Source organism: Hoplias malabaricus, chromosome 2, assembly GCF_029633855.1.
Source record: "Hoplias malabaricus isolate fHopMal1 chromosome 2, fHopMal1.hap1, whole genome shotgun sequence".
NCBI lineage: Eukaryota > Metazoa > Chordata > Actinopteri > Characiformes > Erythrinidae > Hoplias > Hoplias malabaricus.
Genome location: NC_089801.1, coordinates 39,700,013 through 39,727,512, shown reverse-complemented (window position 1 = coordinate 39,727,512; position 27,500 = coordinate 39,700,013). Strand labels below are relative to the sequence as shown.

Below are 27,500 nucleotides of genomic sequence, written 5' to 3'. Positions count from 1 at the left end.
CAGCTTTCAAACACAAAGAAGGAGAAGAAAAAGTGAGACAGAGAGACTGGGGAGAGAGGGAGAGAGAGAGAGAGAGAGAGAGAGAGAGAGAGAGAGAGAGAGAGAGAGAGAGAGAAAGAGTGAGAGAGAGCGAGAGTAAGAGAGAGAGAGTGTTCACCTTTTATATATAACGTGTACACCGTTTTTATATAAACATTAAGCTTTAAGCCCCACCTCTGGGAACATATCCATTGTGTGTGTGTGTGTGTGTTTAGATGGTTGTTTCATCACTTTATATGCTGAATGTGTGTTTTGATTTTACAAATATCATAAAGGACTTACTGTAGGTCAGTGGATCAACACACACACACACACACACACACAAAACGCATGCTTGAAATATTTTCCACTGGCTGTATCATTTTACTTTTTAGAAGTTGTCTGAGTGTGTGTGTTGAAATTTTTTTGGCTCCACCTCCTCCCTAAACACATTAAATACACTCAGATAAACCTGTGATGAAAGAGAGAGAGAGAGAGAGAGAGAGAGAGAGAGAGAAAGAAAAGTGCTGTTGTGTGTAGCTTTATTTGAGGTGGTAATTACAGGCTGTTGTTGTAGCAGTCTGCAAAATATAACATCTACTCTACTGCCATAAACCACACACACACACACACACACACACACTGTTCTATTTAACCAGAAATATTCGGAAGCTGACGTGTTGTTGCTGAGGCGACAGGATCTGTAGCTCCACCCCTTTTTATTCTCTGGTGCCATGCTTCTTTTATTGCTCCACCCACCTCAACTAGCCCCGCCTGTATGTGTGTCGTGTTCTCCCCTCGAGCAGCTGGTACACAATCGGCAGTTAGTGTTCTCCTGTGAGCGTGTTGCACTCTTCAAACTAAGTGCAGTGACTTCTGCTTACTGTGAAACATTGTGTGAGGTTGTCAGCGAGAGCCTGTGGGCGTGAACAGCTTCTCTTGGCCAACCATATCACATCAAATATTCCCGTCCTCACCTCCTTCCCTTCCTCGGCCAGGCGTCCTGCTGGACTTGGACATGTCTCACATTAACGAAAAACTGCGTCTTTTTTTCTGATTCACCCTGATTTTATTAATTAACACACACTGCTAAGATGTCTCCACTCATGCACCCTGTCCCTGTCCCCATCCCCATCCCAGTCCACCTCCCTGTCCCCATTCCCACTCGCATTCCTGTGTCTCTCTCACACACACACACACACTGTCTCCATCAGGAGGACGCTTCAGACACACTGCTGGATCAGGGCCAGCGCTCCAGGAGCATTAGCATCTCACATACACACACACACACACACACACACACACACACACACACACACACACACACACTTAGCCATAATAAAGCTGTCAAGCTGAGTGCCAGACTGACAATCTTCTGTTTACTCCTTTACCCATCTCTCTCACTCTCTCTTTCTCTCTCTCTCTCTCTCTCTCTCTCTCTCTCTCTCTCTCTGTCCCTCCCTCCCTCCTCTTTTCCTCTTTCTTTCTCTCTCTGTCCCCCTCACACAGTTTGTCTCTCTTTCTCTCTCTCTGTACCCCCTCTCTCTCTATTATAACGCACTGGTTTAGATGTCTGATGTATTAGATCTGACCCGTGCTGTTATGTGTGTATATGATTGATCTGTTTTGATGTGTGTGTGTGTATACGTATGTGTATGTGTGTTTAATCTGATGTTTGTAGTTGAGCGCCTGTTGCCCAGGAATAACCTGTTTCTCCCTCTCTCTCTCGCTCTCTCTCTGTCTCTCTCTCATTCTGTGTGTATGTGTGTGTGTGTGTTTGAGGGTCTGACAGATATGTAACTTTTGATCCGTGAGAAAAAGCCACAGGGCAAAAGCGTAAGAAGCAGAGGGACCAGCAGACAGACAGAAAGAGACAAAGAGACAGATGAAACCTTTCACAGATGACTCTATACATACGTTTGTGTGTGTGTGTGTGTGTGTGTGTGTGTGTGTGTGTGTGACTGTAGGAATGTGTATTACTAAGGCGGCGTGTTAGAGTAAACACATGTCTGTGTAAATAAGAGTATAACATTTCACTCAGCACAGAGTCGCTCCGGCAACCGAGAGAGAGAAAGAGAGAGAGAGAGAGATGCCTTCCCCCTTCCTCAGCTATGGTGTGTGGAATAGTGGGACTGTGTTCTCTGGGATGAGTTGGAGTGGTGTGTATGATCCAGAACTAATCACCAACAGCAGCCACTGACCCTCACTGATAATTAGGAGGCTGAAAGCCATCATATCCTCACAGCTATGGTTCAGTGTGAAGTCCGTCTGTGGCTGTGAGTCTCATCCTAAGACTGTGATGCAACACTCGACCAATCGGCAGTGTTTCTAATCACCGGTCATCTGCTTTAATCAACGCTTTGATCTCTTATACATAATATTCCAGAGCCAGGGAAACTCACACACACACACACACAGAAAGAGAGTTTGTGTCTTTAGCTGCACCATGTCATGTTTATTATTATTATTATTATTATTTCAAGTTATTTATTTAACATAATGAGGTAGACCAGTGTGTGTGTGTGTGTGTGTGTGTGTGTTTGTGGTGTGAGTTCTAGTGTGTAATTGATTTGTTTGTGTGTATAATTTACAAAATCCATTTCCAGAAAAGTTTAGACACTTTCTAGAAATGCAATAAAAAATGAAGTCTGTAAATTGGGTGTGTTTGAGAGAGAGAGAGAGAGAGAGAGAGAGAGAGAGAGTATGTGTGTGTGAACGGGGCTGATTTGCATGGCTGGTGTATTCAATGTTTAATTGGTTCCTTTCAGTAACTGCACTAATCCCATGTAGCCCCTTCACAGAGGGGGGAGGGGGGATGGGGAGAGCCATCAGTTTAGAGTGTGTGTGTGTGTGTGTGTGTGTGTGCAGGGTAGTCAACAGGACCCGTCAGAACTTAATAGAACTCAGTAGATACAGTGTCAGCACAGAGAGAACCAAGAGACCTGGACGGAACGGGCCGTGCGGGACTGAGCTGTAGGAGCTGTGGATAAAGACGGTCCCCTGGTTTTGTATATCAATGACATCATTTACATAGTATACATTTTTTAATGATTATTTTGCATGTTTCTATTATCACTCAGCACTATAGACAGTGACCTTCGACTTTTGTGCAGCTGAGGAACGTGCTCTAAAGGAATTTACCCAGTGTGTGCATATGTGTGTGTGTGGGTGCGTACTACAGAGATTAAAGTGTGGTTGCCAGGTAGTAAATGTGTAGGCGTCACAAAAAGGGGAGATATCACACACACACACACACACACACACATACACCCTCCTTCTCTCTATCTCTTTCCTTCTCTTTCTCTCTCTATGTCTCTCTCTCTCTTTCTCTCTCACTCTTTCCTTCTCTTTCTCTCTCTATGTCTCTCTCTCTCTTTCTCTCTCACTCTTTCCTTCTCTCTCTCTCTCTCTCTCTCTCTCTCTCTCTCTCTCTCTGCTGTCAGTAGAAGAATGAAACTTTGACGTCTTCATTGAGGAGCGAGGGAGGGGAGGGAGGAATAAAAGAATAAATGAATAAAGGGATAAAGAGATTCCGAGCACCGCTGACGGAGGAGACAAAAGTCAAAGAGTTTAACCCTTTAGAGCTCATTTGCATATTCAGATTAGAGGAAAGAGAAGAGAAAAAGAGAAAAATTCTGCAATCTGTAGAGAATGTGGTTCTCTTTGGTTCTGTTAGGTTCTGTGAGGGGTTTCTATATGTTGCCCTCGAGTTCTGAAGGTTCTGAAACGAGCTACTGGTGTATTTGTATTTAACGTTTGTGTAATTTGCATAATGTAAATTGAATGTAAATAAATAAAAATTTGTCACGATTACCACATACCGGAGGAGTAGGCGGATTACACATCTGCACACACTCTGTCTCCCTGTGTGTGTTTGAGTGGCTGTATGTGTGTGAGAACGAGAGAGAGACAGGCAGAGGCCAGACGTTAAGAATCTGCTGTAAAAACGTGCTCAGCCAATGAGATCAGCCACATTGTGCCTGACTGATGAATATTCAAATATTTTCATTAATATTTATAGAGTTTTATATAGGCATTATACCCTCTCTCTCTCTCTCTCTCTCTCTCTCTCTCTCTCTCTCTCTCTCTGTCTTGCTCTCTCCTTTTCATCATTTTCTATCTTTCTTTTGTCTCTATCCTTCTGCCATTTCTCTCTGCTTTCTCTCACTCTGAGTGATGTCACTTGTTTCACTACAGTGTTTTGGATCTTTCATGTCATTTTTTTTCTTGTGTGTGTGTGTGTGTGTGTGTGTGTTTGCGTATTTGCCAGCAATGCACTTTGAAGAAAGCACACACAACACTCTCACACACCTGAGCAATAAAGTGAAAGACGACTCTGTTACCTGATCTCTCTCTCTACGTGGACAGATGAGCATGTGTGTGTGTGTGTGTGTGTGTATAAATCACTTTGTGTTGAGTGAGGAGTGTGTGAAAGAATGAAAGTGTAAATAAATGACAGACTCTAATTTAATCCACTTCAGATTAAACACAGTCTCTATCACTGAGACAGACAGAGAGAGAGAGAGAGAGAAAGAGGGAGACAGAGAGGGAGAAAGAGAGAAAGAAAACAGATTACTGAGATGTTCCTCGTCTCTCTCTCTCTGAACTCCTTGTGGCACTGCTGTGAATGTAAACACTGCTCTGTGTTTGTTGCAGGTTTGTTCCTAATAAAGGTTTGGTGATTTACCCGGAGATTGGAGACAAGCTGGACATCATGTGTCCGCAAGGGTCTGAGAGCCGTCCATATGAGTTCTATAAACTCTATCTGGTGAGGCGAGAGCAGGCAGAGACCTGCAGCACAGTTCTAGATCCCAACGTTCTTGTCACCTGCAACAAGCCCGAGAAGGACATCAAATTCACCATCAAGTTCCAGGAGTTCAGCCCCAACTACATGGGCCTGGAGTTCAAACGCAACGTCAACTACTTCATCACCTGTGAGTGCATTGTCTCACGCATGTCTCACACAGGTCTCACACACCTCTTACACAAAAACTACTTCCTCACCTGTGAGCACAGCATCTCACGCACGTCTTACACACCTCTCACACAACACCTACTTCATAGCCTGTTAGTATATCATCTCACAAGGACTCACGCACATATCCTACACAGCTCAGACACACCTCACGCAGGTCTCAAACACCTCTCACACAACAACTACTTCATAGCCTGTTAGTACATCAGCTCACAAGGACTCACGCAAATATCCTACACAGCTCAAACATATCTCACGTACGTCTCACAATTTGGGAGCTGAGATTAAAGAGTGGAAATATGCGTCTGGTGAAAATGGCTCAAAATGTTGATGAGTATGTGCATGTGTGTGTGTGTGTGAGAGAGAGAGAGTTTAACTCAGTTTGTGGTCGGCTGGTCTGGGCGGTTGCCGTGGCAACAGGTCAGCCGAGGTGAAGTCGATTATGGGATGTGTCTGAGCTTTATGGCCGATAGACCGAAAACACACTCGAGCAAAATGGGCAGCGGAGCGTGACACTCTCGCTCTCTCTCTATGATACATCTTTTTATGTATTGTTTAGAGTGCCTGTATGCGTGAGTGTGTGTGTGTGTGTGTGTGTGTGTGTGTGTGTGTGTTCACGGGTCAGTAAACCTGCTCTTTTCTTCCTGCTGCTCTTCAGAGTCACTGAGGTAGAGGAAATGTTTGGAGAGTGTTTATGATGCGTTATAAAGTGCTTATTCAAACTAATATACACACTTCAATGTGTGTGTGTGTGCTTTTAGAGGGAAGTTTACTTGAATTTCGTTTTTAGCTAAATATCATCTTAAATAAGTTTCTGATGTGTTGTTTACCATTTGAGCATCCTTGGTTTTGTGATGATTATGTAAATTAGTGAGTCGTTATTACACCACTCCCACGCCATCGGGCACATAGCATTATAGATATGCACTGTTCTGTTTTTGTTTATAAAGGGTTTATACATGTGTGAGTGTGTGTGTGTGTGTTTTGGATGTATGTCACTGCTACTGTGTACAGCCCAAGAAATCCTTGTGCACACAATGAGGAGTTGAGGAGTATTTATGTTTTCATATGTGTGTTTGTGTGTGTGTGTTTGTGTTTGTGTGTGTGTGTGTGTGTGTGTTAATTTGTAAACTAAGCATCTGGATCATCCATAATATAAACTGACCACTAACTGCACACACAAACACACACTGAGCACATATTGGAGTAATTACCCTCTGAAAAATCCCCAGTCCAAAAACAAACACGGAAACATATATAACTCTCTCTCTCTCTCTCTCTCTCTCTCTCTCTCTCTCTGTGTGTGTGTGTGTCTGTTGGTTTTAGGTTGATGTAAAAAGCATGAGAGTGGAAAGAGTTCTGTCACTTTTCTCTGGAGAAGAAAGGAAGACAGAAAGAGAGAGAGAGAGAGATAGAAAGCGAGGGAGTGTTCTCTGGAGGAGTGTTAAATGAGTGTAAAGGATAGAGAGAGTGAAATAATGGAGGAAGAGGAAACTCACAGCTGAAAGCGTTTGGTTTTTACGACTGTGTGAAGTGTTCCCCAACTCCTTATAACACACACTAACACACACACAGAGAGAGAGAGAGAGAGAGAGAGAGAGAGAGAGAGAGAGAGAGAGAGAGAGAGAGAGACAGAAGGAGGGAGTGACAGAGAGAAGAGAGGACGAAAGAAAAGTTTTGTTTAGGAATCAAGAATGAAAATGAGCAACTTTCTGTAACTCATCCAAGCTTGGGGTCACTAAGGTCTCTCTCTCTCTCTCTCTCTCTCTCTCTCTCTCTGTGTGTGTGTGTATGTAATTTTGTAACTCTGAAAAACACCAAAAAGAAAAGAGAATGAAAATGGAAGAGAGAGAGAGAGAATACAGAGTGACAGAGTGAGAGTATGAGAGAGAGGCAGTGTGTGTGTAAAAGAGACAGAGAGAGAGTGAGAGAGACTCAGAGACAGAGCATGTGAGTGTGTGTGTGTTAGAGTGAGAGAGAGAAAGAGAGAGTGAGAGAGAGAGAGAGAGAGAAAGAGAGAGAGAAAGAGAGAGAGAGAGAGAGAGAGAGAGAGAGAGAGAGGTATAGCGTGTGTTTTTAGTGTAAACAGTGGGGTCCAGTTTTAACAGAGAAAAGGTGAGAAATTAATTCCCTCTGTTTCTCCACAGAGTACGTTCAGAGCTGAAGTTATGAGGCTGATGCTGCTATCAAACACTGGAAGTCAATAGTCACCCATACCGCCTTGGAAACAGATTGCTAAAATGCTGATATATATAATTCAGAATGTGTGAAGCAGCTCTTATTCATATAAATCTTTATATGTTCATTTTCACACATTTTCATGAATAAAATATTGATCAGAGCTGCACTGACGATCCATATTCATACACTTCAGCTCAAGACTGGAACTACTTAATCGTCTGCATCACGCACCCTGCTCTGCCGTACTCTTCCAACTCTGGGAATGAAGGTGGTAAACAGGTTTAATCCTGAAATCCATTCTCTTGTTCCTGCCTCTAGGTCTGTAGCTCAGAGTGAGCCTCAGTGTGTACTGAAACACAGCAAACTCATCTCCACTTTCATTGTGACCCGGACACAGTAGGAGTTGGGGGACGGGAGGGGAGTGTTTTTTTTTTTAACCAAGGCTAGTTGGCCTTGGAGCTCCAGCTCTAAATTAAAGATTCAGACTCTTAACACAACCCAACTGTGACTTCTGCAGGGGTCCGGGTGGGTCCCTCATTATTCTGTGGTGTTTCTCCACTTTTGTGGTAGTTAAAATGTGTGTGTGTGTTTTATATGAGAGTAAAACTGTGCAAAAAGAACAAAGTCAGCAAAAGGAATGTTTAAGTCTACAATTGTGTATTCTGGAGTGTGTGTTTGTGTGAGGATTTAGTATATATACAGGTGCACAGCCTCTCAGGTGTGTATGTGTGTGTGTGTGTGACACATTTATCTTATGACTCTCTGGAGAAACACTATGTGAAGCTTGGCTTTAATTTAATGATTTTTATTTTATTATTATTATTTATTCACATTTCAAATCAATAATTAAAGCTGTCAGATGAGTTAAAGAATTCTATTCATAAAACAATAATTTATTTTATATAATAATAAAAACATGCTTAACTGAAAAAAATATATATATAACATGAACATAACATATAAATTATAATAAAAATATTAGGAATTTATAACAATAAAAAATGGATAGTACCTATTACATAATATTTAAAGCAACTATAAATCAGTATATTTTATGTTATTACTAGGAGAGTAAGATTTACATTTTAAAAACGTGTTCAGGGCGGGGGGCTAAGGACCTGTCCACATTAATCCTCTGTGTAATATTTACAGCTGGAGTCTCAGGAACATCCGGCTGTTTGGCCTTTATCTTTAACACACTGCTGTAAAGTGTCTCTCTTGTCTCCTCAGTGCTATCCTCTGCTGTGGTCAGTGTGGTTCACACCACGAGCCCAAACAGCCGAGTGAGCCCTGTCCTCAGTTACAGCTGCGCGGCTGAGAATCAGAGTGAAGACACCTAAGGCACTGAATAAAGAAAACACCTGGAACATTACTATAATCCATTTATTTATTATTTGGTCTAGGGGCACAGGCAAATCTGTCCATGTCACTGTGGAATATTTCTTTTTAAACTCACTCTGCTTCACCATGAGCACAGCTTAAGCCTGGATTTGTCTCTTAGAAACCAGCCTTTAATTTCATTTACATTTTTCAGTGAGTGAGGCTTTAATAAAAAAAAAGAATTATTATTATTATTATCATTATTATTATTATTATTATTATTATTATTAAACATATATATATTTTTATTACTACTCATATGTCTCATATTAAAATGCAAAATACATGTAGCCTTTATTCATAACTCAGAGATTTCTACTTTTGTCACTTGTTTGTCGATTCTATCAAATATTTCCTGTCTAATTTGTTTTTATTTACTTGATTTCTTCTGATTATTTATTAACTAATGATCTATTTGTTAGAGTAGCCATGGTTACTGATAAATATCGCACTGCTGAATTTAGCATGGCCTTTACATTTGTTTACATCTTTATTTTTAAAATGTTCTCGTAAATAAACAAAGCAATAAATATGAAAGAAAAGTAATTCCGTTTGTTTACAATGGGAAAAAAACATATTTGTTCTTTATATGGAACCTGCCAAAATATATTATTACGGAATTATTTATTATTATTCAACACTATTTTATAATAATATGATTACTATTAATATTAATAACAACAACAACAGCAACAATGGTAATAACTGTGATTATTGTTAATATTTTTTATTAAGATTATAGGGCATGTTTCTAATTTGCACACTTTATTAAATATCAAACAGTATATTTACATGTTCTATGAATTTAATATATATTTCTTTACGCAACTGGAAAATGTGTACTACCAGCTACTTTCATTAATTCATAAATTTCAAAAACAATATCAGAGTCCTATATTTAAAATTAAATTTCATCTCTGCATTACATCTACTCTGTGGACGGTAAAATAATTTAAAATAAAAAAATGAATTATTGAATTATTATGAATATATATAATGAATTATTATTATTATTATTATTGTTGCTATTATTATTATTATTATTATTGCATAAGAAGTTAAATATAGTGTCTGCCATTAGTTTGTATTTGTGCACTTTTGCATATCTCTTCTTTATTTGGGACCAGCTGATAATAAACCATCATGGCTGCTACTTGTATTTAATAGATTTATTTTATTATCTACTTTAACAACATTTGAAAATAGTTACATTTATTTATTTATATAAAAGTGTGGAACCTTCTGTAAAATAAAGATTTATTTATTTATTTTTCCCTTGTTGGTGACAATCTTCAGATTTTATAGTTTTTTTGGATGGATGCGGTTGCCGTGGTAATCCACCTGGCTGCCATTGTGATACCCATGGGCACTCAATTCAGTTCAATTCAAGGTGTTTTGTTCGCATCACTAATAAGTGACATTTGTATTGGCAAAGCATGGGTTACATTTTCAAAACTTTAAGAACATTCAAGAAAACAATTAAATTCTTTAAATGAAATATTTACAGAATGTAACATATTAGAATCAGTATAAATGGTAACATTTAAACAAAGGTAACACTGAACTGGAACTGCCAGTGTTTGGGTGTTTGACAGGGTCACTCACTGTCCCTCAAGCAGTGAGTGAGGATGTATTGGGCTGCGAGAGTGCAGCTCTCTCTCTCTCTGTTCAGCAGATACGGGAGGCTGTCTGTGGGGGGCAGGGCTGTGAAGGATGGGGATTTATTGCTGAATTTAGTGTAGAAATCTTTGCGGATCTCAGTGTACTTTGGGCATTCTGTGAGGAATGGCAGCTCTCAGGTCGATTGAACCCACACTGCTGGCAGAGTCTTGTCTCCGGGGGCAGCCAGGACTGTCCGTGTCTGCGCATCTCTATGGTGTTGACCGAGTCTGTTCCTGGTCAGGGTAGTTCTCAGTTCTCGGTCAGTGACAGCGCTGAGGTACTGCGCTACAGTGTACTGCCGCTTTAGAGCCAGACAGCAATGCATTTTACTCTGCGATTTTGTTTGAGTTTCCCAGTAGTGTCTGTACTGTTCTTTTATTCGTGCAGTAATTTGGTTGGACTCTGTCTCTGTCTTTGTCTCTCCTTTTCAGGAGATTCAAGCAAGTGATGCATGATGGGATTTAATGCTGACCGAGCTAATGTCGGTTAATGTGTGTGTGTGTGTGTGTGTGTGTGTTTGTGTGTGGGTGTATTCTGCTTTACTAGACAGACTAGCACTGTCAAAAGTTTGTGGACATCTGTTCGATTTTACACTAAACGCAGTAGGTCCAGTAGGTTCAGTAAAGGGTGGTGAGGGCTGGGGCGGTGTTTGGGGGTTATGGGGTTAGTTGTACCCCTCTGGTCCAAGCGTGATGGTGTTAACTTTATTTAAATTAAAGAGCTTGTTTTTTTTCCTCAGCAGCAGCAGTTACTGCAGAGCGTTTGTCCGTAAGGCCGTAATTGCAGTGTGGGTGGTAGATTGTATACGTGTCTCTAGTCAGCTGCGGTGTGTGAATCGGTAAAATCACCCCCAAAAATCTGCTGATTTTTCAAAAAAACAGTCCAAAACACTTTACCTCTGGCTGCTTTAATTTCACCCAGACTTCACAGAAATATTAAAATAAATTACTTTAAAAACAACCGTAAAAGCTTTAAACTGTTTTAAACTCTCTGGGCTATGGTTTCAAACACCCTGAATGATAGGGATCTGCCCTGAGAGAGAGAGAGAGAGAGAGAGAGAGAGAGAGAGAGAGAGAGAGAGAGAGAACTGTGTGTGGTTATAGGGAGTAGAATTCCGCTGCTCTAGTGATCCGTCTATTTCAAGAGTGGGGAATAGAAAGAGTAGCATGGAGAGAGAGGGAGGTGGAAAGAAATAAGCACAAAGCAAAATTAAGAGAATAAGAGGAAGGATAGAAAATGAGAAAGAAGCAATGAAAGAAAGAAAGAAAGAAAAAGAAAGATGATCAGAAGAAAAGATAGATAAAGGGGAAGAAAAAGAGATGGGGCAGAGGAAGAGAATGAAATAAATCAAGGCAGAGGATGAAAAGACTGATGAAGTTGGGAAGAGAAAAGAAAGATGAGATCGCTCTCTTCCTCTTGCTGTCTCTCTCTCTCTCTCTCTCTCTCTCTCTCTCTCTCCCTCTCTCTCTCTCTCTCTCTCTCTCTCTCTTTCTCTCTCTCTCTCTCTCTCTCTCTCTCTCTCTCTCTGCTGTGTCAGTATCACAGAGAGCCCCAAGTTTCATTCACTCTGTTTTTCTACCGAACAATACTGGCTTTGTTTCAGCTCCAAACACACACACACACACACACACACACACATACACACAAACATACACACACACACACACACACACATACACATACACACAAACATACACACACACACACACACACACACACACACACACGCATACAGCCTTCACAAACACAAACAATTTTTTCAAGTATGCACATGCTGTATAAATATATTGAATTTGTGTTTTTCCTGTTTTCATTCTAATTTGCCCACCACACAACAAACAGACAACTAAACCAACACAAAATAAACTAATAACTCAACAGACAACTAAACAAACACAAAATAAACTAATAACTCAACAGACAACTAAACGAACACAAACCAAACACAAAACAAACAGAAAATGAATACAAACTATACACAAGACAAACAGACAACAAACCAAATACAAAACAAAGAGACAACTAAACAAAAACCAAACAAACAGAAAATAAACAGACAACTAAACAAACACAAAACAGAGAGACAACTAAATAAATAAATTCAAATTAAACAAAAAAATATTCCAAACAGATAGAGAGATTAAACACACACAAAATAAACAGAGACAAAAAACAGGCATAAATGACAAAAAAGACGGAAAAAAAGACAACTAACAATTACAAAAAATTCTAAAGTCAGAAACAAACATACATAGAAATACACATAAAATATGTTTTGTCACAGGTTTGTCACAAAACAATAACAAAGCTCTCACACACACACGTTTCCTGTGTAAAAGGTTGAGTGCTGTAGATGAGTCTCTCTACATGAAGTGGTTGGGTGTAACTGTGCGGTTGAATGTGTAGGTTTATTGTGTGTTCTGGACACACACACACACACACACACACACACATGCAGAGACACACACAGCTGTAACCCCGCTGACAGACTAAGCAGCAGAAATTAAAAATCTGTCTGTGTTCATTCTCATCAAAACCGCTGTGTGTGTGTGCGTGTATGGGTTATTGTATTTAATTCTCTAATCTTTACCCAAAGAGTCCCCCCCAACACGCACACACACAGTGGCCCTGCAGATTTAAAGGTCAGCTGTAATGTGATTGGTGGGGGGAAATGGAGCGTTCTGATTGGTTGAGGTTTTGGACGCTGAAGAAGATTTAATCTCCCTGAGTCTGATCTGATGAACCCGCACTGTGTGTGTTGTGTGTGTGTGTGTGTGTGATGGTTTAAATCATTCAGTTCTGTTCTAGAACACTTGCAAAATGACTGTGGTTCTAGACACAGTATAGAGAATGCCACATGACCAAGAGTTTTCTGACCCCTGCTTGTTTAATGTAGGGTGTTAATCAGGAGTGAGTTCCTTTACTCCAGATGTAGTAGAACATTGCTGCGAGGTTCTGATGGTGTTCAGGCAGGAAAATCTTCTTGATTTCCAGTGTTTAAAACACTCAGTGCAGCAGGAGAACTAATGTTTACATATGATATTTGGCTTCTGATTCTGGTTTAAACTGGTTTTAAACTGCCCTGTTTTGGAAGTATCAACATATAACAACACGTCTAAGTTCTATGTTCCTGAGTGTGGTTCCATAAAAAAATCTTTTACACACTTCTAAAATTCTCACAGCGACTCTAGAACACTCAGCACAGTTCCTAGATTACTCAGAGTGAATCTAGAACACTCAGCACAGTTCCTAGATTACTCAGAGTGAATCTAGAACACTCAGCAGAGTCCGTAGAATGCTCAAAGTGAATCTAGAACACTCAGCACTGGTCTTATTTTACTCAGTGAATCTCGAACACCCAGCACAGTTCTAGTGCCCTCAGCATGAATCTAGATCACTTGGCAGAGTCCTTCAAATTCTCTCAGAGAATCTAGAACACTTAGCACAGTTCTTAAGACTACTCAGAGTGAATCTAGAACAATCACCAGTGTCCGTAGAATTCTCAAAGTGAATCTAGAACACTTAGCAATGTTCTTAGATTACTCGGTGAATCTAGAACACTCTGTCCATTTCTCAGCGTGGATGTAGAGCCCGGTGTGAAGTCACAGTGCTGTGGCTGGAGGGGCTTTGAGCAGTCTCACTCTCTACAGCACACAGTGTCCCTCGCAGGTTTAGGAAATATTTCTGTGAAATCTCCCAAGTGTTTATGGAGTGACTTTTACTTGTTGATTTGTTTACTTGTTTGTTTGGGGGTTGTGCAGGGACAAATGTGAGCAATGGGTCAGTTTCAGTAAAATTCCTCAGCAGAATTCCACAAAATTCCTGGTTTTATTGGCGGACATTTAGTCTCTGCTACAGCAGGAACGCATTAGAGAAGGAGTGTGTGTGTGAGTGTGTGTGCGTGTATGTGTGGGGGGGTGGCAGGACTGGAAGCTCAAATTCCTTCTTAGGGATGAAAAACTGTATACACACACACACACACAGTAAGGAGTAAGTGTGTGGGGTAATTAGAAGGCGCTAACTAGGCCAACACTATGATACAAACATGACCATTTACACACACACACACACCCACAAGGTTCTGACCCATAACTCTGAGTGTGTGTGTTTGTGCGTGTGTGATGGACTCCATTTTAAAACTCCAGAGAAAATGGGATCCCAAAAGAATGACAAATACTGACCCTCCTCAACACTGCCCCCTGCAGATCTGACCACATCCCCAGCTGAGTGTCCTGAGGGGGCGGGGCTGAGAGTTGGAGAGTGCAGAGTCAACTATGTTCACTCCAGCGGACTAAAATATGCCTACAAGTAGTAACGCCAGATTTTCACACTAACCCTGAATTTTTGTAAAGCATGTACATAAACAAAGGTTGATGTGCTATAGAAAAAAAAATAAATGATGCTTTTATTAAAGACTAATGACCAAAAAGGTGCAGTTCCTCTCTCTGGCTCTGTGCATTCAATTTGGCTGTGCCTGAAGCTTCCAGGAACTATTTGAAGCCTGCAAATGCCTCATGACCATCAAGTTTTTTGGACCTTAGTTGGCGCGAATCTCTTCTGTCCTGAGGTGGTGGGGCTAAGGGTTGGAGAGTGTTCTGGGGAGGCAGAGCTTAGGGTTAAAGAGGGTCCTGAGGGGGTGGGGCTGAGGGTTGGAGAGTGTCATGAGGAGGTGGGGCTAAGTGTTGGAGAGTGATCCCTGTATTAATGGGCCGCATGGTGCTGCGCGCAGGTAGTGTCACAGTCACACAGCTGTAGGGACCTGGTGGTTGTGGGTTCAAGTCCCGCTTCGAGTGACTGTCTGTGAGGAGTTTGGTGTGTTCTCCCCCTCCCCACGTGGGTTTCCTCCCACGGTCCATAAACACACGTTGGTAGGTGGCTTGGTGATTGAAGTGTCCATAGGTGTGAGTGTATGAGTGTGTGTGTCACCCTGTGAAGCCCTGTGAAGGGAGTGATCCCACCTTGTGCCCAGTGATTCCAGGTAGGCTCCGGACCCACCGTGACCCTGAACTGGATAAGCGCTTACAGGCAATGAATGATTGAATGTGTTATTAATGATTTGTGTTTTAAGAAGAAATAAAATAAACGAGCAGTTGGTGTCTGGCATTTGAACAGTTATCAAAAATACAGTCAAACAGATGATTGTGTTGTTTGTTTGTTGTTATGTTAAAGGTGGGCAGAACAATGCACTGGTGCTGTGTTCTCTGATTCAGTTTCTCACAACATGATCACTGCAGGATCACACACACACACACACACACACACACACACTTCACCACAACACCATCTGCTGCACTCTACTTTCTGCTGAATATGATTCTCTAATTCCCAGTACATACCCCACTGCTCATATTGTACTGCTCCTAAGGTGGTTCTAGATAATGAATGTGGTTCTAGATCCCTGATTCAGCTCTGGAACTCTCACTTGCAGATTCCCAGCATTCTCAATATGGTCTTACAATTCTGTCTAGCTTAGAAATGTCCAGTTCTATTTTAGACAACTTAGCCTGGTTCTAGACACCTCAGTCTGGTTCTAGAAACTCTTCTACATTTGTAAGCATGCTGAATGTTTGGTATGGTTCTGGAGTTCTTTTTTTTTTGACAGTTTAGTTTATTGGATAAGCAAAAATATGTTCTTGAATTCTTGAATGCAGTTGGATCTGTCCCAGTTCACTGCACAGCACAGTTCTAGATTTCCTACTATGTTTCTAGAGTTCAGTACAGTTCAGATGAACCAAGTTTTGTTCTAAAGTTCTCAGTGCAGTTGTAGAGTTCTATAAATGTGGATCTAGGATTTTCACTGTGTGCTTCAGACTTCCAAGTCCAGTTCTAGATCATTCTCTGTGGTTCTAGGCTCGTGCATTATTATTGAATGAGTCAATATGTTTCTGGAGTGAATTGAGAGTCATTTGGAAATGAATCACTTTGTAGTGTATGCTGTGTTTTACTGAATTATATGCAAATGATTCTCAAATGACTCCACACTGTTGCTGTGTGTGTGCTCTAATAGAGTCATATCATTGGCACAGTGTTCTCCTGTTGGCACGGCGATGGGGTGGTTGGTTGGCACCGTGCCCACTGCATGCATCTTAATCTGCATGACATCATCATAGGGCGCCTAGCAACCGTCTCATCACCCCTCCTTCTTTTATGCCCACACTTTTTGTATCTCTCTCTCTCTCTCTCTCTCTCTGTCTCTCTCTCTCTCACTCTCTCTCATGTAGTGAATATCTCTACACCCTAGTTCACTTGAACATAGATGATTACTAGTTTACTACTGTACATCATTTGAACACAGCAGCTGTCCTTCACAATGGGTGACCATTTCATGATGAATGGACCAATAGAAATGCTCCAAAAAGTGTGCTATTGTGTGTCCAATATTATTTGAGGTTATCATCCAATCACTAGTTTTATTGGTTAATAAATACTGATATGATAATGATAATAGTAATAATATCCATTCATTCATTGCCTGTAACTGCTGAACCAGTTCAGGGTTTCAGGAGTTGGGTCCGCAAGGCAGGAACACATGCTGGAGGGGGCGGCAGTCCAACGCAGGGTGACACACACTCACACCTATGGACTCTTTTTACTCGCCAATCCACCTACCAATATGTGTTTTTGGACCATGGGAGGAAACCTGAGCACACGGATGAAACCAGCACGAACAAAGGGAGAACACACCTAACTTCTCCCCCTGGTCCCTGGAGCTGTGTGACAGCTGCTCCACTGTGCCATCTTAATAGTATTAATAGTGATAATAATAGTGATAATAACAGTATATTTCATCAGAAGAGTTCCCCTTGCTTGAAGTTGAGATGGTTAAGCCTTTGATTTTACCACAGCTAATAAATCAGTGTGTGTGTCTGTGTTCATGCGTGACTTATTTTCTCTGTCTACAATTGACCTGTTCTTGGATCTCATTAGTAACTTGCTCTCTCTCTCTCTCACACACACACACCTTTGTGTTTTTTCATCGTGTCTGAACACGTCTCACTCACACTCCTTAATGAGAGAGAGTCTGGGAGCGTTAATAAGGTGTGTGTGTGTGTGAGAAAGAGAGATTGTGTATGTGTGACAGAAAGAGAGAGACAGAAAGACACCCCCCCTTTCCCTCTCTGTCTCTCTCTCACACACCCCCTCACTCACTCTCACTCCCTTTCAAGGTTCGAGATTCAAGTAGCTTTATTGGTATGTCTGTTATTAGAACAGTATTGGCAAAGTTTTACATCAAGAAAGGATAACAACAAAAGTACAAAATGAAACATAAAAGCAGCAAGTAGTTACAAAATAAGTGAATTTCTATTGAAATAGAAGTTTTGGACTTATCTCTCTCTCTTTCTCTCTCTCTCTCTCTTTCTTGTAAAATTCTTGAGACTTAAAAAAGACAAAGCAACAAAAAACACCGGAACAACAGTGCTCTGATCATTCTGCCCAGTTCTGCTCTACGAACCTGTGTGTGTGTGTGTGTGTGTGTGTGTGAGAAGCCACATTCCCATGAGATCAGATTACTATCATGTGCCACTGTAAGGCGAGAACATCTTACATTTCCTCTCACACACACAAACACACACACGCACACACACACACACACAAACACATTTGTTTCCTTGCACTGAGGGGACATTACATTAACTTTCATTCATGCTGTGAAGAACTGTTTAGTGTGACCCCAGTCAAGTCCAGTCCATCTGGTCCAACTTGAGTCCCCATGTCCCCGTCTCCAGTGCACAAGCTGTGTAATCAGAGTGGCTTAAATCCTCACGCTGACCATTTCTCATTCCAGTGGTTTTAATCTTGTGGCTGATTATTGTGTGAACAAAATCATAACATTTTCGCTAGAGGCCCAGAAGCTTCCACTGGACTTTAGCTTCCGCAGATTAAAACAGAACTGATGGTCTCTGACCAGTGAAGTGTGTTTTGGATCATGGCCTGCTAGTGTGTGTATGTTTGTGTGTATTACCTGTTTGTGTGTGCTTCTGAAATATAATCCTGTAGTAGTTGGAGTCAAATTTATGAGGTCAGAGTTGTACGTCCCCAGCCAGTTGTGTGTGTGTGTGTGTGTATGTGATTTATTGATTTAAATCACTGTGTTCATTGCCAGTTTGGTTTCAGCAGCATGGACTGTAATCAGAAATCTCATAAATCTGTAACTCTAACTACAGCTCTCTCTTTGTGTCTCTCCTGTTCTCTCTCTTTCTCTGTGTATTCTCCCTCTCTATCTCTGCCTATTTCTTCCTGTCTCACTCTGTAGCCACCTCAAATGGGACTCTGGAGGGCTTGGAGAACAGAGAGGGAGGAGTGTGTAGCACCAGATCTATGAAGATCATCATGAAAGTGGGACAGGGTGAGTGACACACACACACACACACACACACAGGTAATGCTGAAAAACTCTCTGATGAAAAAAAGAAAACCCAAACTGTTTGAACTCTGAGTTTCTTGTGCTGAATGAAGGACTGTGACCCAAACCCATAAGAAGCCCATCCTTCACTAAAGCACCCCCTGAGTCTTGTCTAGAGCTTTTTGGAGGGGTGGAGTTGAGAGTGTGTCTATAAATACGAAACCAATACACAGGCCTTCTGAAGCGGTGTTGGATGAAGGTGTTGTGGTATGCTTAGTGCAGCTCATCCCATACTAAATCCACTAAACCAGCAGGGGGAGAAAGAACTCACAGTGCTGCATGCACTGTGGATCAATCTGTATCGGCTGCATTTTAGAAACCGCTGGACATTATGGGAGGAGTCAGGGAGCAGTTTCTAAATCGTGAGCTTGTGTCTGTTTGGCTCCACTACATGTTATGGGAGGAGTCAGATCCTAAATCAGGAGGATGTGTCTGATTGGCTCCACTGGATATATTGGGAGGAGTCAGTGGACGGATCTTACATCTGTGTCTGATTTGCTCTGCGAAATGTTATGGGAAGTCCTTAAATATGAGCAATGTCTGGTAAAATTATGTTATTAGAAAAACGGTGTGCGTATTGTTATCAGCTCTTTAGCTTTAGCGCTGTGCTAATCGCTGTTTATTTAGGCTGCGCTATCTGTTAGCTTAAGGCAATTGTTACTCAGCACACAGATAACGTTAAACTGTGGCCAGGGGCAGCACACACACACACACACACACACACAGGCTCTCACGGTACTGGACTATTAATGTTCTTTATTGTGGGTGTTTCCACTCTTGTCTGTGGGAGTGTGTTTAATGCTACTGTTGTAGTTAACACCGATCACACAGTGTTTACAAAACTAATGACTTATTATTTTTTGCATAGATTTCTAATGTAAATGTAAGCTGAAGAGTCACACTGTCATCCCGGAGTGAACCAGTTTATTCTCCACAGAGCGGGTCCCCCCACACTTCCTTGTTTGAAATTCCTTGTTTGTTTGTATAAACATATCAAGCAAAAATGAATGAGTAACAACACCTGTGTGATTAAACTTCATTGCAATTATTCAAAGAATGATCAAAAGTCCTCATTATTATAAACATGTCTCGTTTTTCTGTCGTCATGGAGATGTTAGGTCCTTTCAAAGTCCTAAAAACTAACCCATAAATATAAACACGCATGAAAGTCACTCCTCTGTCCCAGAGTAGATTTAACAAAACTCAGTATGAGTGGATTTCCCAAACGATCCTGGCTCATTTGCATATTCATATCAGATGTCATGCTCGTTACGCCTGCACGGACGAGTTTATTCATTAGTTAGCGTTTAATAATGAAAGAAAAGCTGCTGGAGTGTGTAATGAGAGAGAGATGGAGGCCGTAATGTTGTTTGTGGTCAGGGTGTGATGATGACCTTGGGCAGAACCACATCGTTTTCTGACCTGGTTCTATCAGAGCAGCGTTAACTTTTTCAAACTCTGGCCCAGGACCCTATCTCCACTCACTGCTCGTCCTTCCTCTGAACACTTTGGATCGGCACTGACCTCTACACACCAGAAACACCCCATAGAGTTCTGGAGACTGACCAAAACAATATAATCATCAGAGTGTGGCCCTCAGATCCTTACAATGACCATTTCTCCTGCTCCGACATCAACTCCAAGAACTGACTGTTTGCTCACTGCCTGAGATTACCCCCACACCATCAATAGGGGGCGCTGTAACCAGGTAATCCCTGTTAAATCACTTCACAGGGCAGTGGTTTTAATCTTGTGGCTATTTGATGTGTGTGTCCTGGCATGTTTATTGGCTTACTATTAAAGTCCATTCGCTGACAGATGAAAAGTTCAAACTGTCTCTCCCTCTCTCTCACTCTTTGGGTGGTTTTCTCCCCACCTCTGAAAGTGTAGTGCATAGTGCAGTTTCTGAAGTGGTGAACCCAGAGTAGCAACAAAAGGGCCTGTAGTCTCCCTATTATAGCTCAGAGGAGCATCACAATATTTGAAAATGTAATGGTGAAAGGGGTGAAGCAATCCCTTTTAAACCCTTAGCCTGGACGTATGCTAATGAGAGCAAATACAGTATACATACACACTTCATATATATATATATATATATATATATGAAGTCTGTTTATCTAACAGTGTCTGTGTTCATGCCTGTTGGTACTCACCTTATTTCAGACAGGATGCATTGGATTCATAGTCGCTCCTGTTTTAGCCGTGCCAGACAGACTACAACAGCTATTGCAACAGCTAACTGCTAATCCCCATTGGCTGCTCTGCCATCATTTTTGTGCCCGTTTATAGCTGGACATGTGGCTAGTGAGGTACCCAGCACCACATGCTCCATTTAAACTATGCTTGTATTCAAAATACCACTGTTAAAACGTACACCCGTGCTAACGACACTTTTGTGTTCACATTATGCATTCTCCAGTTAAATATTATGGATTATTTGTGTATTATTATGTGTTTTGTGCTTTGTGTCATTCTGGATGGATGAAAGGTGATGTTTTCTTTTCCCTCTTGGAGCTGTATGTATTGTAACCTTCCCTTCACAGATGGTATAGCCCAGATAGGGTTTAATGAGGGGAAGGTATTTAAGCATGGAATGTGAGGAGGACTGTGCACCCAAGATAGCTCCAGTATTGATGGATTTTTTTTTGCTTATTTTATTTTTGGTCTTGATAATATTTTCCCTGCGTGGGTTTCCTCCAGGTGTTCCGGTTTCCTCCTCCCATGGTCCAAAAACACGTTGGTAGTTGAATTGGCGACTCAAAATTGTCCATAGGTGTGAATGTGTAATTATGTGTTGCCCTGTGAAGGACTGGCGCCCCCTCCAGGGTGTGTTCTTGCCTTGCCCCCAGTGATTCCGGGTAGGCTCCGGACTGTGACTGTGTTTTTGCCAGTTCTTTGCATAGCCAACATCTTCCCAGTAACTTTAAGCTAAAAATACTATGTAGTGTTGCTTTAACGTATTCACCTTAACCTTTAATGAGTTGCATTGTGGGTCCCCACACAACAGGACAAGTAGTTCTGTGTAAACAGGTTGTGGTCCTCACTGTGTAATATTTTTTTATTTAATAATTTTTGTTGAACACACACACACACACACACACACAAACAGATGGGCTATGATGCACTTTTATGACAGAGAGATAATAAAGCTGCAGAGGTGGAGCAGTGGCAACTGAGGGTGGGCTTCTGTTGGTGAAGAGAGGAGTGTGAGAGATGGAGGGATGTGGGTGAAGGAATGCAGTGTGTGTTGCTCAACAGTTTTCTCAGAAATTAACCCATCAAAACAAACAGGCCTCCACAGGCATGAGCCACACACACACACACACAATTCATTAACTCCACTCAGGCCTTTAGTTCTCTGTTAGTGAACTGTTCCTGCAACAACACACACACATTTACACATTGTTTAATACATAAATAGGCTATTTATTTACTTTTGATACATTATTTCCCATTAGTGATGTTGGTGTTGGTGTCAGGTGCTGACTGTGTATCCGCTTTGGTGTTTATTTTGCACATTTTAAAACACAGCATTTGTTTGCTGAGTTGAAGCTGTGTGTGAATGAGGACAGCCCGAGAGTTACTGACTGATCAGAACCGACCTGAACCCCAACCCGCTTCATAAGTAACCTGTCCGTCTTCTGTGTTTGTTTTAGACCCGAATTCAGACGACTCAGACCTGACAGACCCTCCAGACCGAGAGCAGGACAACGAGATCAAAAACCCTACCACCAGCCCAGAGAAAAAGAGAGACAGAGAGAGAGAACGAGAGAGAGAAGGAGCCATACAGCCTGGGAGTAAAGGTGAGGGGTGTGGGGAGAGAGAGAGAGAGAGAGAGAGAGAGAGAGAGAGAGACAGGGAGCAGAGAGAAAGAAAGAGAACAAACATTAGAGAAAGAGAGAGGGAGACAGGAAACAGAGAGAAAGAAAGAGAGAGAGAAGGAGCCATACAGCCTGGGAGTAAAGGTGAGGGGTGTGGAGAGAGAGAGAGAAAGAGAGCGAGAGAGAGAGGGAGACAGGGAGCATAGAGAAAGAAAGAGAGAACAGAGACAAACAGTAGAGAAAGAGAGGGAGACAGGAAACAGAGAAAGAGAGAACAGACAAATAGAGAGAGACAGAAATAGAGAGAGAGAGGAGGAGGGAGAACAGTGAGAAAGAAAAAGAACAGAGAGAGACAAATAGAAAGTGAGAGAGATAGAGACAGAGAGAGAGAGCGAGGAAGAAATAGAGTGAGACAGAGAGAGAGAGACAGGGCGAGAGAGCCTGCAGTACTGATTACTCAGTACTCAGTTAAATCCAGACTAACCAGAATCAGATGTGGAGGCAAGAAGAAACACACACACACACACAGTAGTCTCACTGAAACACTCTCTTTCTTTCTCACAGACACAAGGAACGGTTTTGGTTCAGGTTCCGGTTCTGGTTCAGGTTCCAGTTCTGTGGATGGTTTTTTTGGTTCTAAGCCAGCAGTGTTTGCCTCGATCGGTGGCGGCTGCCTTTTCTTCATCATCGTGGTCATCATCCTCGTGGTTCTGCTGCTGAAGCTCCGCAAGAGGAGCCGTAAGCCATCCAGGGGCGTGGCCTCAATGTCACTCAGCACACTGGCCCCGCCCAAAGGTCCCACCCATGCTGGTGCTGAGCCCAGTGACATCATCATCCCATTGCGGGCAGGAGAGAACAGCTACTGCCCGCACTATGAGAAAGTGAGTGGAGACTACGGACACCCGGTATACATCGTCCAGGAGATGCCACCCCAGAGCCCCGCCAACATCTACTACAAGGTCTGAGAGAGAGAGAGACAGAGAGAGAGAGAGAGAGAGAGAGAGAGAGAGAGAGAGAGAGAGAGAGAGAGATAGCTTCAAGGAACAGCAAGACAGACATTTTTGAAATTTTTAAAGAACTTTTCAGAGTCTGTTTCAAAGCTCTCTTGAGATTTCTGAGGATGAATAGATGGAAAAAGTGATGCAGGGATTGAAAAAGACAAGTGAAGCACTCCCCGGATTAAAGGAGAGACTGAAAAAGATGGAGAGCGCTAATAACGCATTGAATATGTTGTGTCTCTTATTCTGCCTCTAATCTCTAAGCCGTGCTGGAAATATAGGATGAAAGGAAGGATGAAAAAAAAGCAAGAGACTACTTCTGTAGAAAAAAGATAGAAAGAGTGAATAAAGACAGTGGAGAAGAAGCCATTTCTGTTTTTCTCTCATTTCAAACTCGTCTGGATTTGAACAGAAAAATGAAAATAAATCAATAACCTGAGAAACGGATGGAGGGATGAATGCAGTAAAAGAGGGTTGGGAAAAAAGAAGTGGAGGATGAAGTATCCCCTCTCATCCCTCTCCACTGTGTGGGCTGCTCTCTCTCGTTCAGTTTACCCTCTACAGACTCAGGCTGTGGGACTTTTATTTTGAAATCTCCCGCAGCCTACCCGGACAGACCTGGCTCTGCTGCTGTTATTATTTTAACTTTAGTCAATTTCTTTAAGTTTAAATTCACTTTCAACAACGTCTTCATACATCGACACTAACACACTTCATGTAGTGTTTAATATCACACACACACTCACACACATTTTCTGTTTCATTTGCTATTTTTTACTTTCCCGTTTCCTTTTTTTACTTAATTTGTTAATTCTTTTCTTTAGCTAAACTTTTTCCTTTTATTTTTGCTTTATTTCTCTCTCTCTTTCTCTCTCTTTCTCTTTCACTCTCTGTAAGTTATTGAAGTCCATTTACTGAAAGATGAGTTAGTGGGAGTTCAAACTGTCTCTCCCTCTCTCTCCCTCACACACACACACAGCACTCTGATATCTAACCCTGTTTCTCGGCCGTTGGAGGAATTTCATCATGTCTGTCTTTTATTTTATTTAATTTTGATGATGACTCATTTACAATGTTTTATTTCATTCAAATGTGTAATTTTCCTGTTTTTTTAATTAAATATTAAACACTTCAGTCAGAAAAACGTCTACAAGAAGATTACGTGGACCGTTTTATTGTACGATATCTTTATGACACTTTCCGAAGTTGAAGTGGCTGCTTGTCAGTTTGTGGAAAGAAACTCAGACCACTGCACCACACTGCGACTGACCACTTCATGATTATCTCACTAACACGCTTACCTTAGAGTTACTTTAATAACATTCAAAATTAACAGGTTATTAACACTTTAAACATATGCTCAGTGGATTTCTCACCTACTCACCCACCAGCATCTTTATCTCTCTTGTCCTTTTTCGTTTATTTTTCATCCACCATAAACAAAAACAAACATGTAAACAAACATTTCTCTAAATAATTATGCAATAATCTGAAAAATGCAGGAAAACATTTGTGTTTCTCAATCAAAACGGATCTGTTTCTTTGTTTGTTTCACTGCTGTTTGCCACAGTTGGAGCTAATAATGTAAATAATGTACTCTAGTAAAAACAATTTAAAGTTACATTTTATTAGAGCCCTGTTTCTGAGGATTATGGAAATAATTAGGATTTTTTTTTGTAAATACAGTGTTTTGGAGAGATTTAAAATACACCTCTTCTTTTTTTTGGAATCAAATGCCAGCAAAACATTAAAACCAGCACTCACACATTTGTTTTATAATTTTGTCCATTTCAACAAATCATAACTTGTTTTTAGACTTTTTTGTTTTTCTATTTCTGGAGAAAAGAAGAGGCCAATAAACACAACACACACAACCTCAAAAATCTGGGGACACCAAGCTTTTAAAACCGATTAAATATAAATGTAAACAATCCCACAAATTTCCTCGCTGTTTTTCAAGAGCTGAAAATAATAGAGTTACATTCACATAAAAACAATGTCACTGTAGTAGGAGTCATGCCCATATAAGGACTTGTGGGTGTGGCTGGATGTCCATGAAAGGAGTTGTGGGTGTGGCTGGATTTTTTGTGACAGAAATGAATGTGATGCATATGATTTTTTTTCACAAAGTGTCCCTGTACTGTGCAGTGTAAAGCCTGTGACTCTCACATCACACTCTGGAACACCATCCCACTTTTATCACACAAAATAATAATCCTAATAAAGCCAAACACACACACACAATTTCTTTTACAGTATGAAAGAGACTACATTAAAATCACAGCAGAATAGAAGGCTCCGCCCAGAAGTGTGTGATTTGTGTGAAGTGTTGGTGTGACGGGTTTTACAGAATCCACCGTCAGCTCTGGGTCCTTGTTACATTTATCAGTTCAGTTTTCTGACTAAACAACCAGGCTACATTCAAAAACAGAAAACTGGGGTTAAATCATTATTATTTCATTTTTTAAATTATAAATAAATAACAAATAAATAAATAAATATATGGGATTTTCTCATGTATGTTGAAAAATGACTTATTACTGGATTTTCTGACTTTTCCATGTAATGAAAGTGTTGGACTGTACCATCAGAGAGGGGGAAGACTAACACACTTTACCTCTCTGAACATAAACGCAGAGTGTCCACTTAACAGATAATAACACCTTATACTAGGCACGGTGGTGCAGCAGGTAGTGTCGCAGTCACACAGCTCCAGGGACCTGGAGGTTGTGGGTGTGATTCCCGCTCCGGGTGACTGTCTGTGAGGAGTGTGGTGTGTTCTCCCTGTGTCTGCGTGGGTTTCCTCCGGGTGCTCCGGTTTCCTCCCACAGTCCAAAAAACACACGTTGGTAGGTGGATCAAAAAGAAAAAAAGTGTCCGTAGGTGTGAGTGTGTGAGTGAATGTGTGTGTGTGTGTGTTGCCCTGTGAAGGACTGGCGCCCCCTCCAGGGTGTGTTCCCACCTTACGCCCAATGATTCCAGGTAGGCTCTGGACCCACCGCGACCCTGAACTGGATAAGCGCTTAAAGATAATGAATGAACACCTTATACTCCTCCTTGTGTTGTGGTACCTGGACCATATTGGCGGCGCTAGAAGCAATGCTGATGACTAATTGGTTAAACACCTCAGAGTTACACAAAAACAGCAGTTGTTTTAAACCCCAACAACCACAGCCACTGTTGACCGTTCCTGGACTGGACATAGGCTTGAATCACTAACAATGGACCACAACTCGGACAGCTCTGATTAGTCGGCTGCTGAGGGACACACCCCTTATGTGTGAGGTCAGAGGATCATGTCCAGTGTAGAGGACGGTCTGAGCGACGGTCCCGGTGTGTACAGGGTTCTGTCTTTGTCTCTTCCTTTAAACACAGACACAGAGGAGAAGGTGGAGCAAAGCCTGAGACTCCTCCCACTCTTCCACTCCGAAAGGGGTGTGGCTTTAGGAGGCCAGGTAAATTCTTAGACCCAGTAAAATTCTTGTCCTCCAAACAAAAAAAAACATTCAGATGAATCTCTTACAATGTTACCGTTCCATAGCTGGCTGCGTAAGCACAGCGTATCCACTCACGTAACCACAGCTACGAAATTTGCTACACATTTGTGGTCGGAGCTTGGACAGCTACGGTTTTAATACAGCATTTTAAAATAAACACACACATATCTGTCCTCTCTCTCTCTCTCTCTCTCTGTTGATTGACTTATTTTATATGCAATACATTTTTACAGTCATTATTATTACTATTATTCTTGCTCTATTTCTGTTCAGTGTTCAGTTTTATTGTTTATGGTTTTTATTATACTGCCAATGCCTCACCCAAGCCATGACGATGATGATGATGATGGCTATGGACAGATTTCACTCCACACTCATTCCTCTGTTCCTCTCATCTCACCATCTCTGGCCCCTCCCCACAATGCAAACTGACCAATAAAGTTTTTTCCTATGGAACTCTGTGGAGTAAGGTCTTTAATTTCTCTAACGCTCTTCCTCTCTTTCTCTCTCTCTCTCTCTCTCTCTCTCTCTCTCTCTCTCTCTCACACACACACACACACACAC

The 27,500-nt window shown here is 41.5% G+C and overlaps 1 protein-coding gene across 1 annotated transcript in view; it reads left to right on the top strand.

Moving 5' to 3' along the window:
* Positions 1-27,364, top strand: part of efnb1 (ephrin-B1) — a 38,474-nt gene extending 11,110 nt beyond the window's left edge. The window contains exons 2-5 of the mRNA XM_066661150.1: positions 4,675-4,952; positions 18,471-18,563; positions 22,277-22,423; positions 23,006-27,364. Coding sequence (XP_066517247.1) covers positions 4,675-4,952; positions 18,471-18,563; positions 22,277-22,423; positions 23,006-23,406 — 919 coding nt within the window. The 3' untranslated portion in view covers positions 23,407-27,364. The remainder of the gene's footprint in view (positions 1-4,674; positions 4,953-18,470; positions 18,564-22,276; positions 22,424-23,005) is intronic.
* Positions 27,365-27,500: the final 136 nt, after the last annotated feature.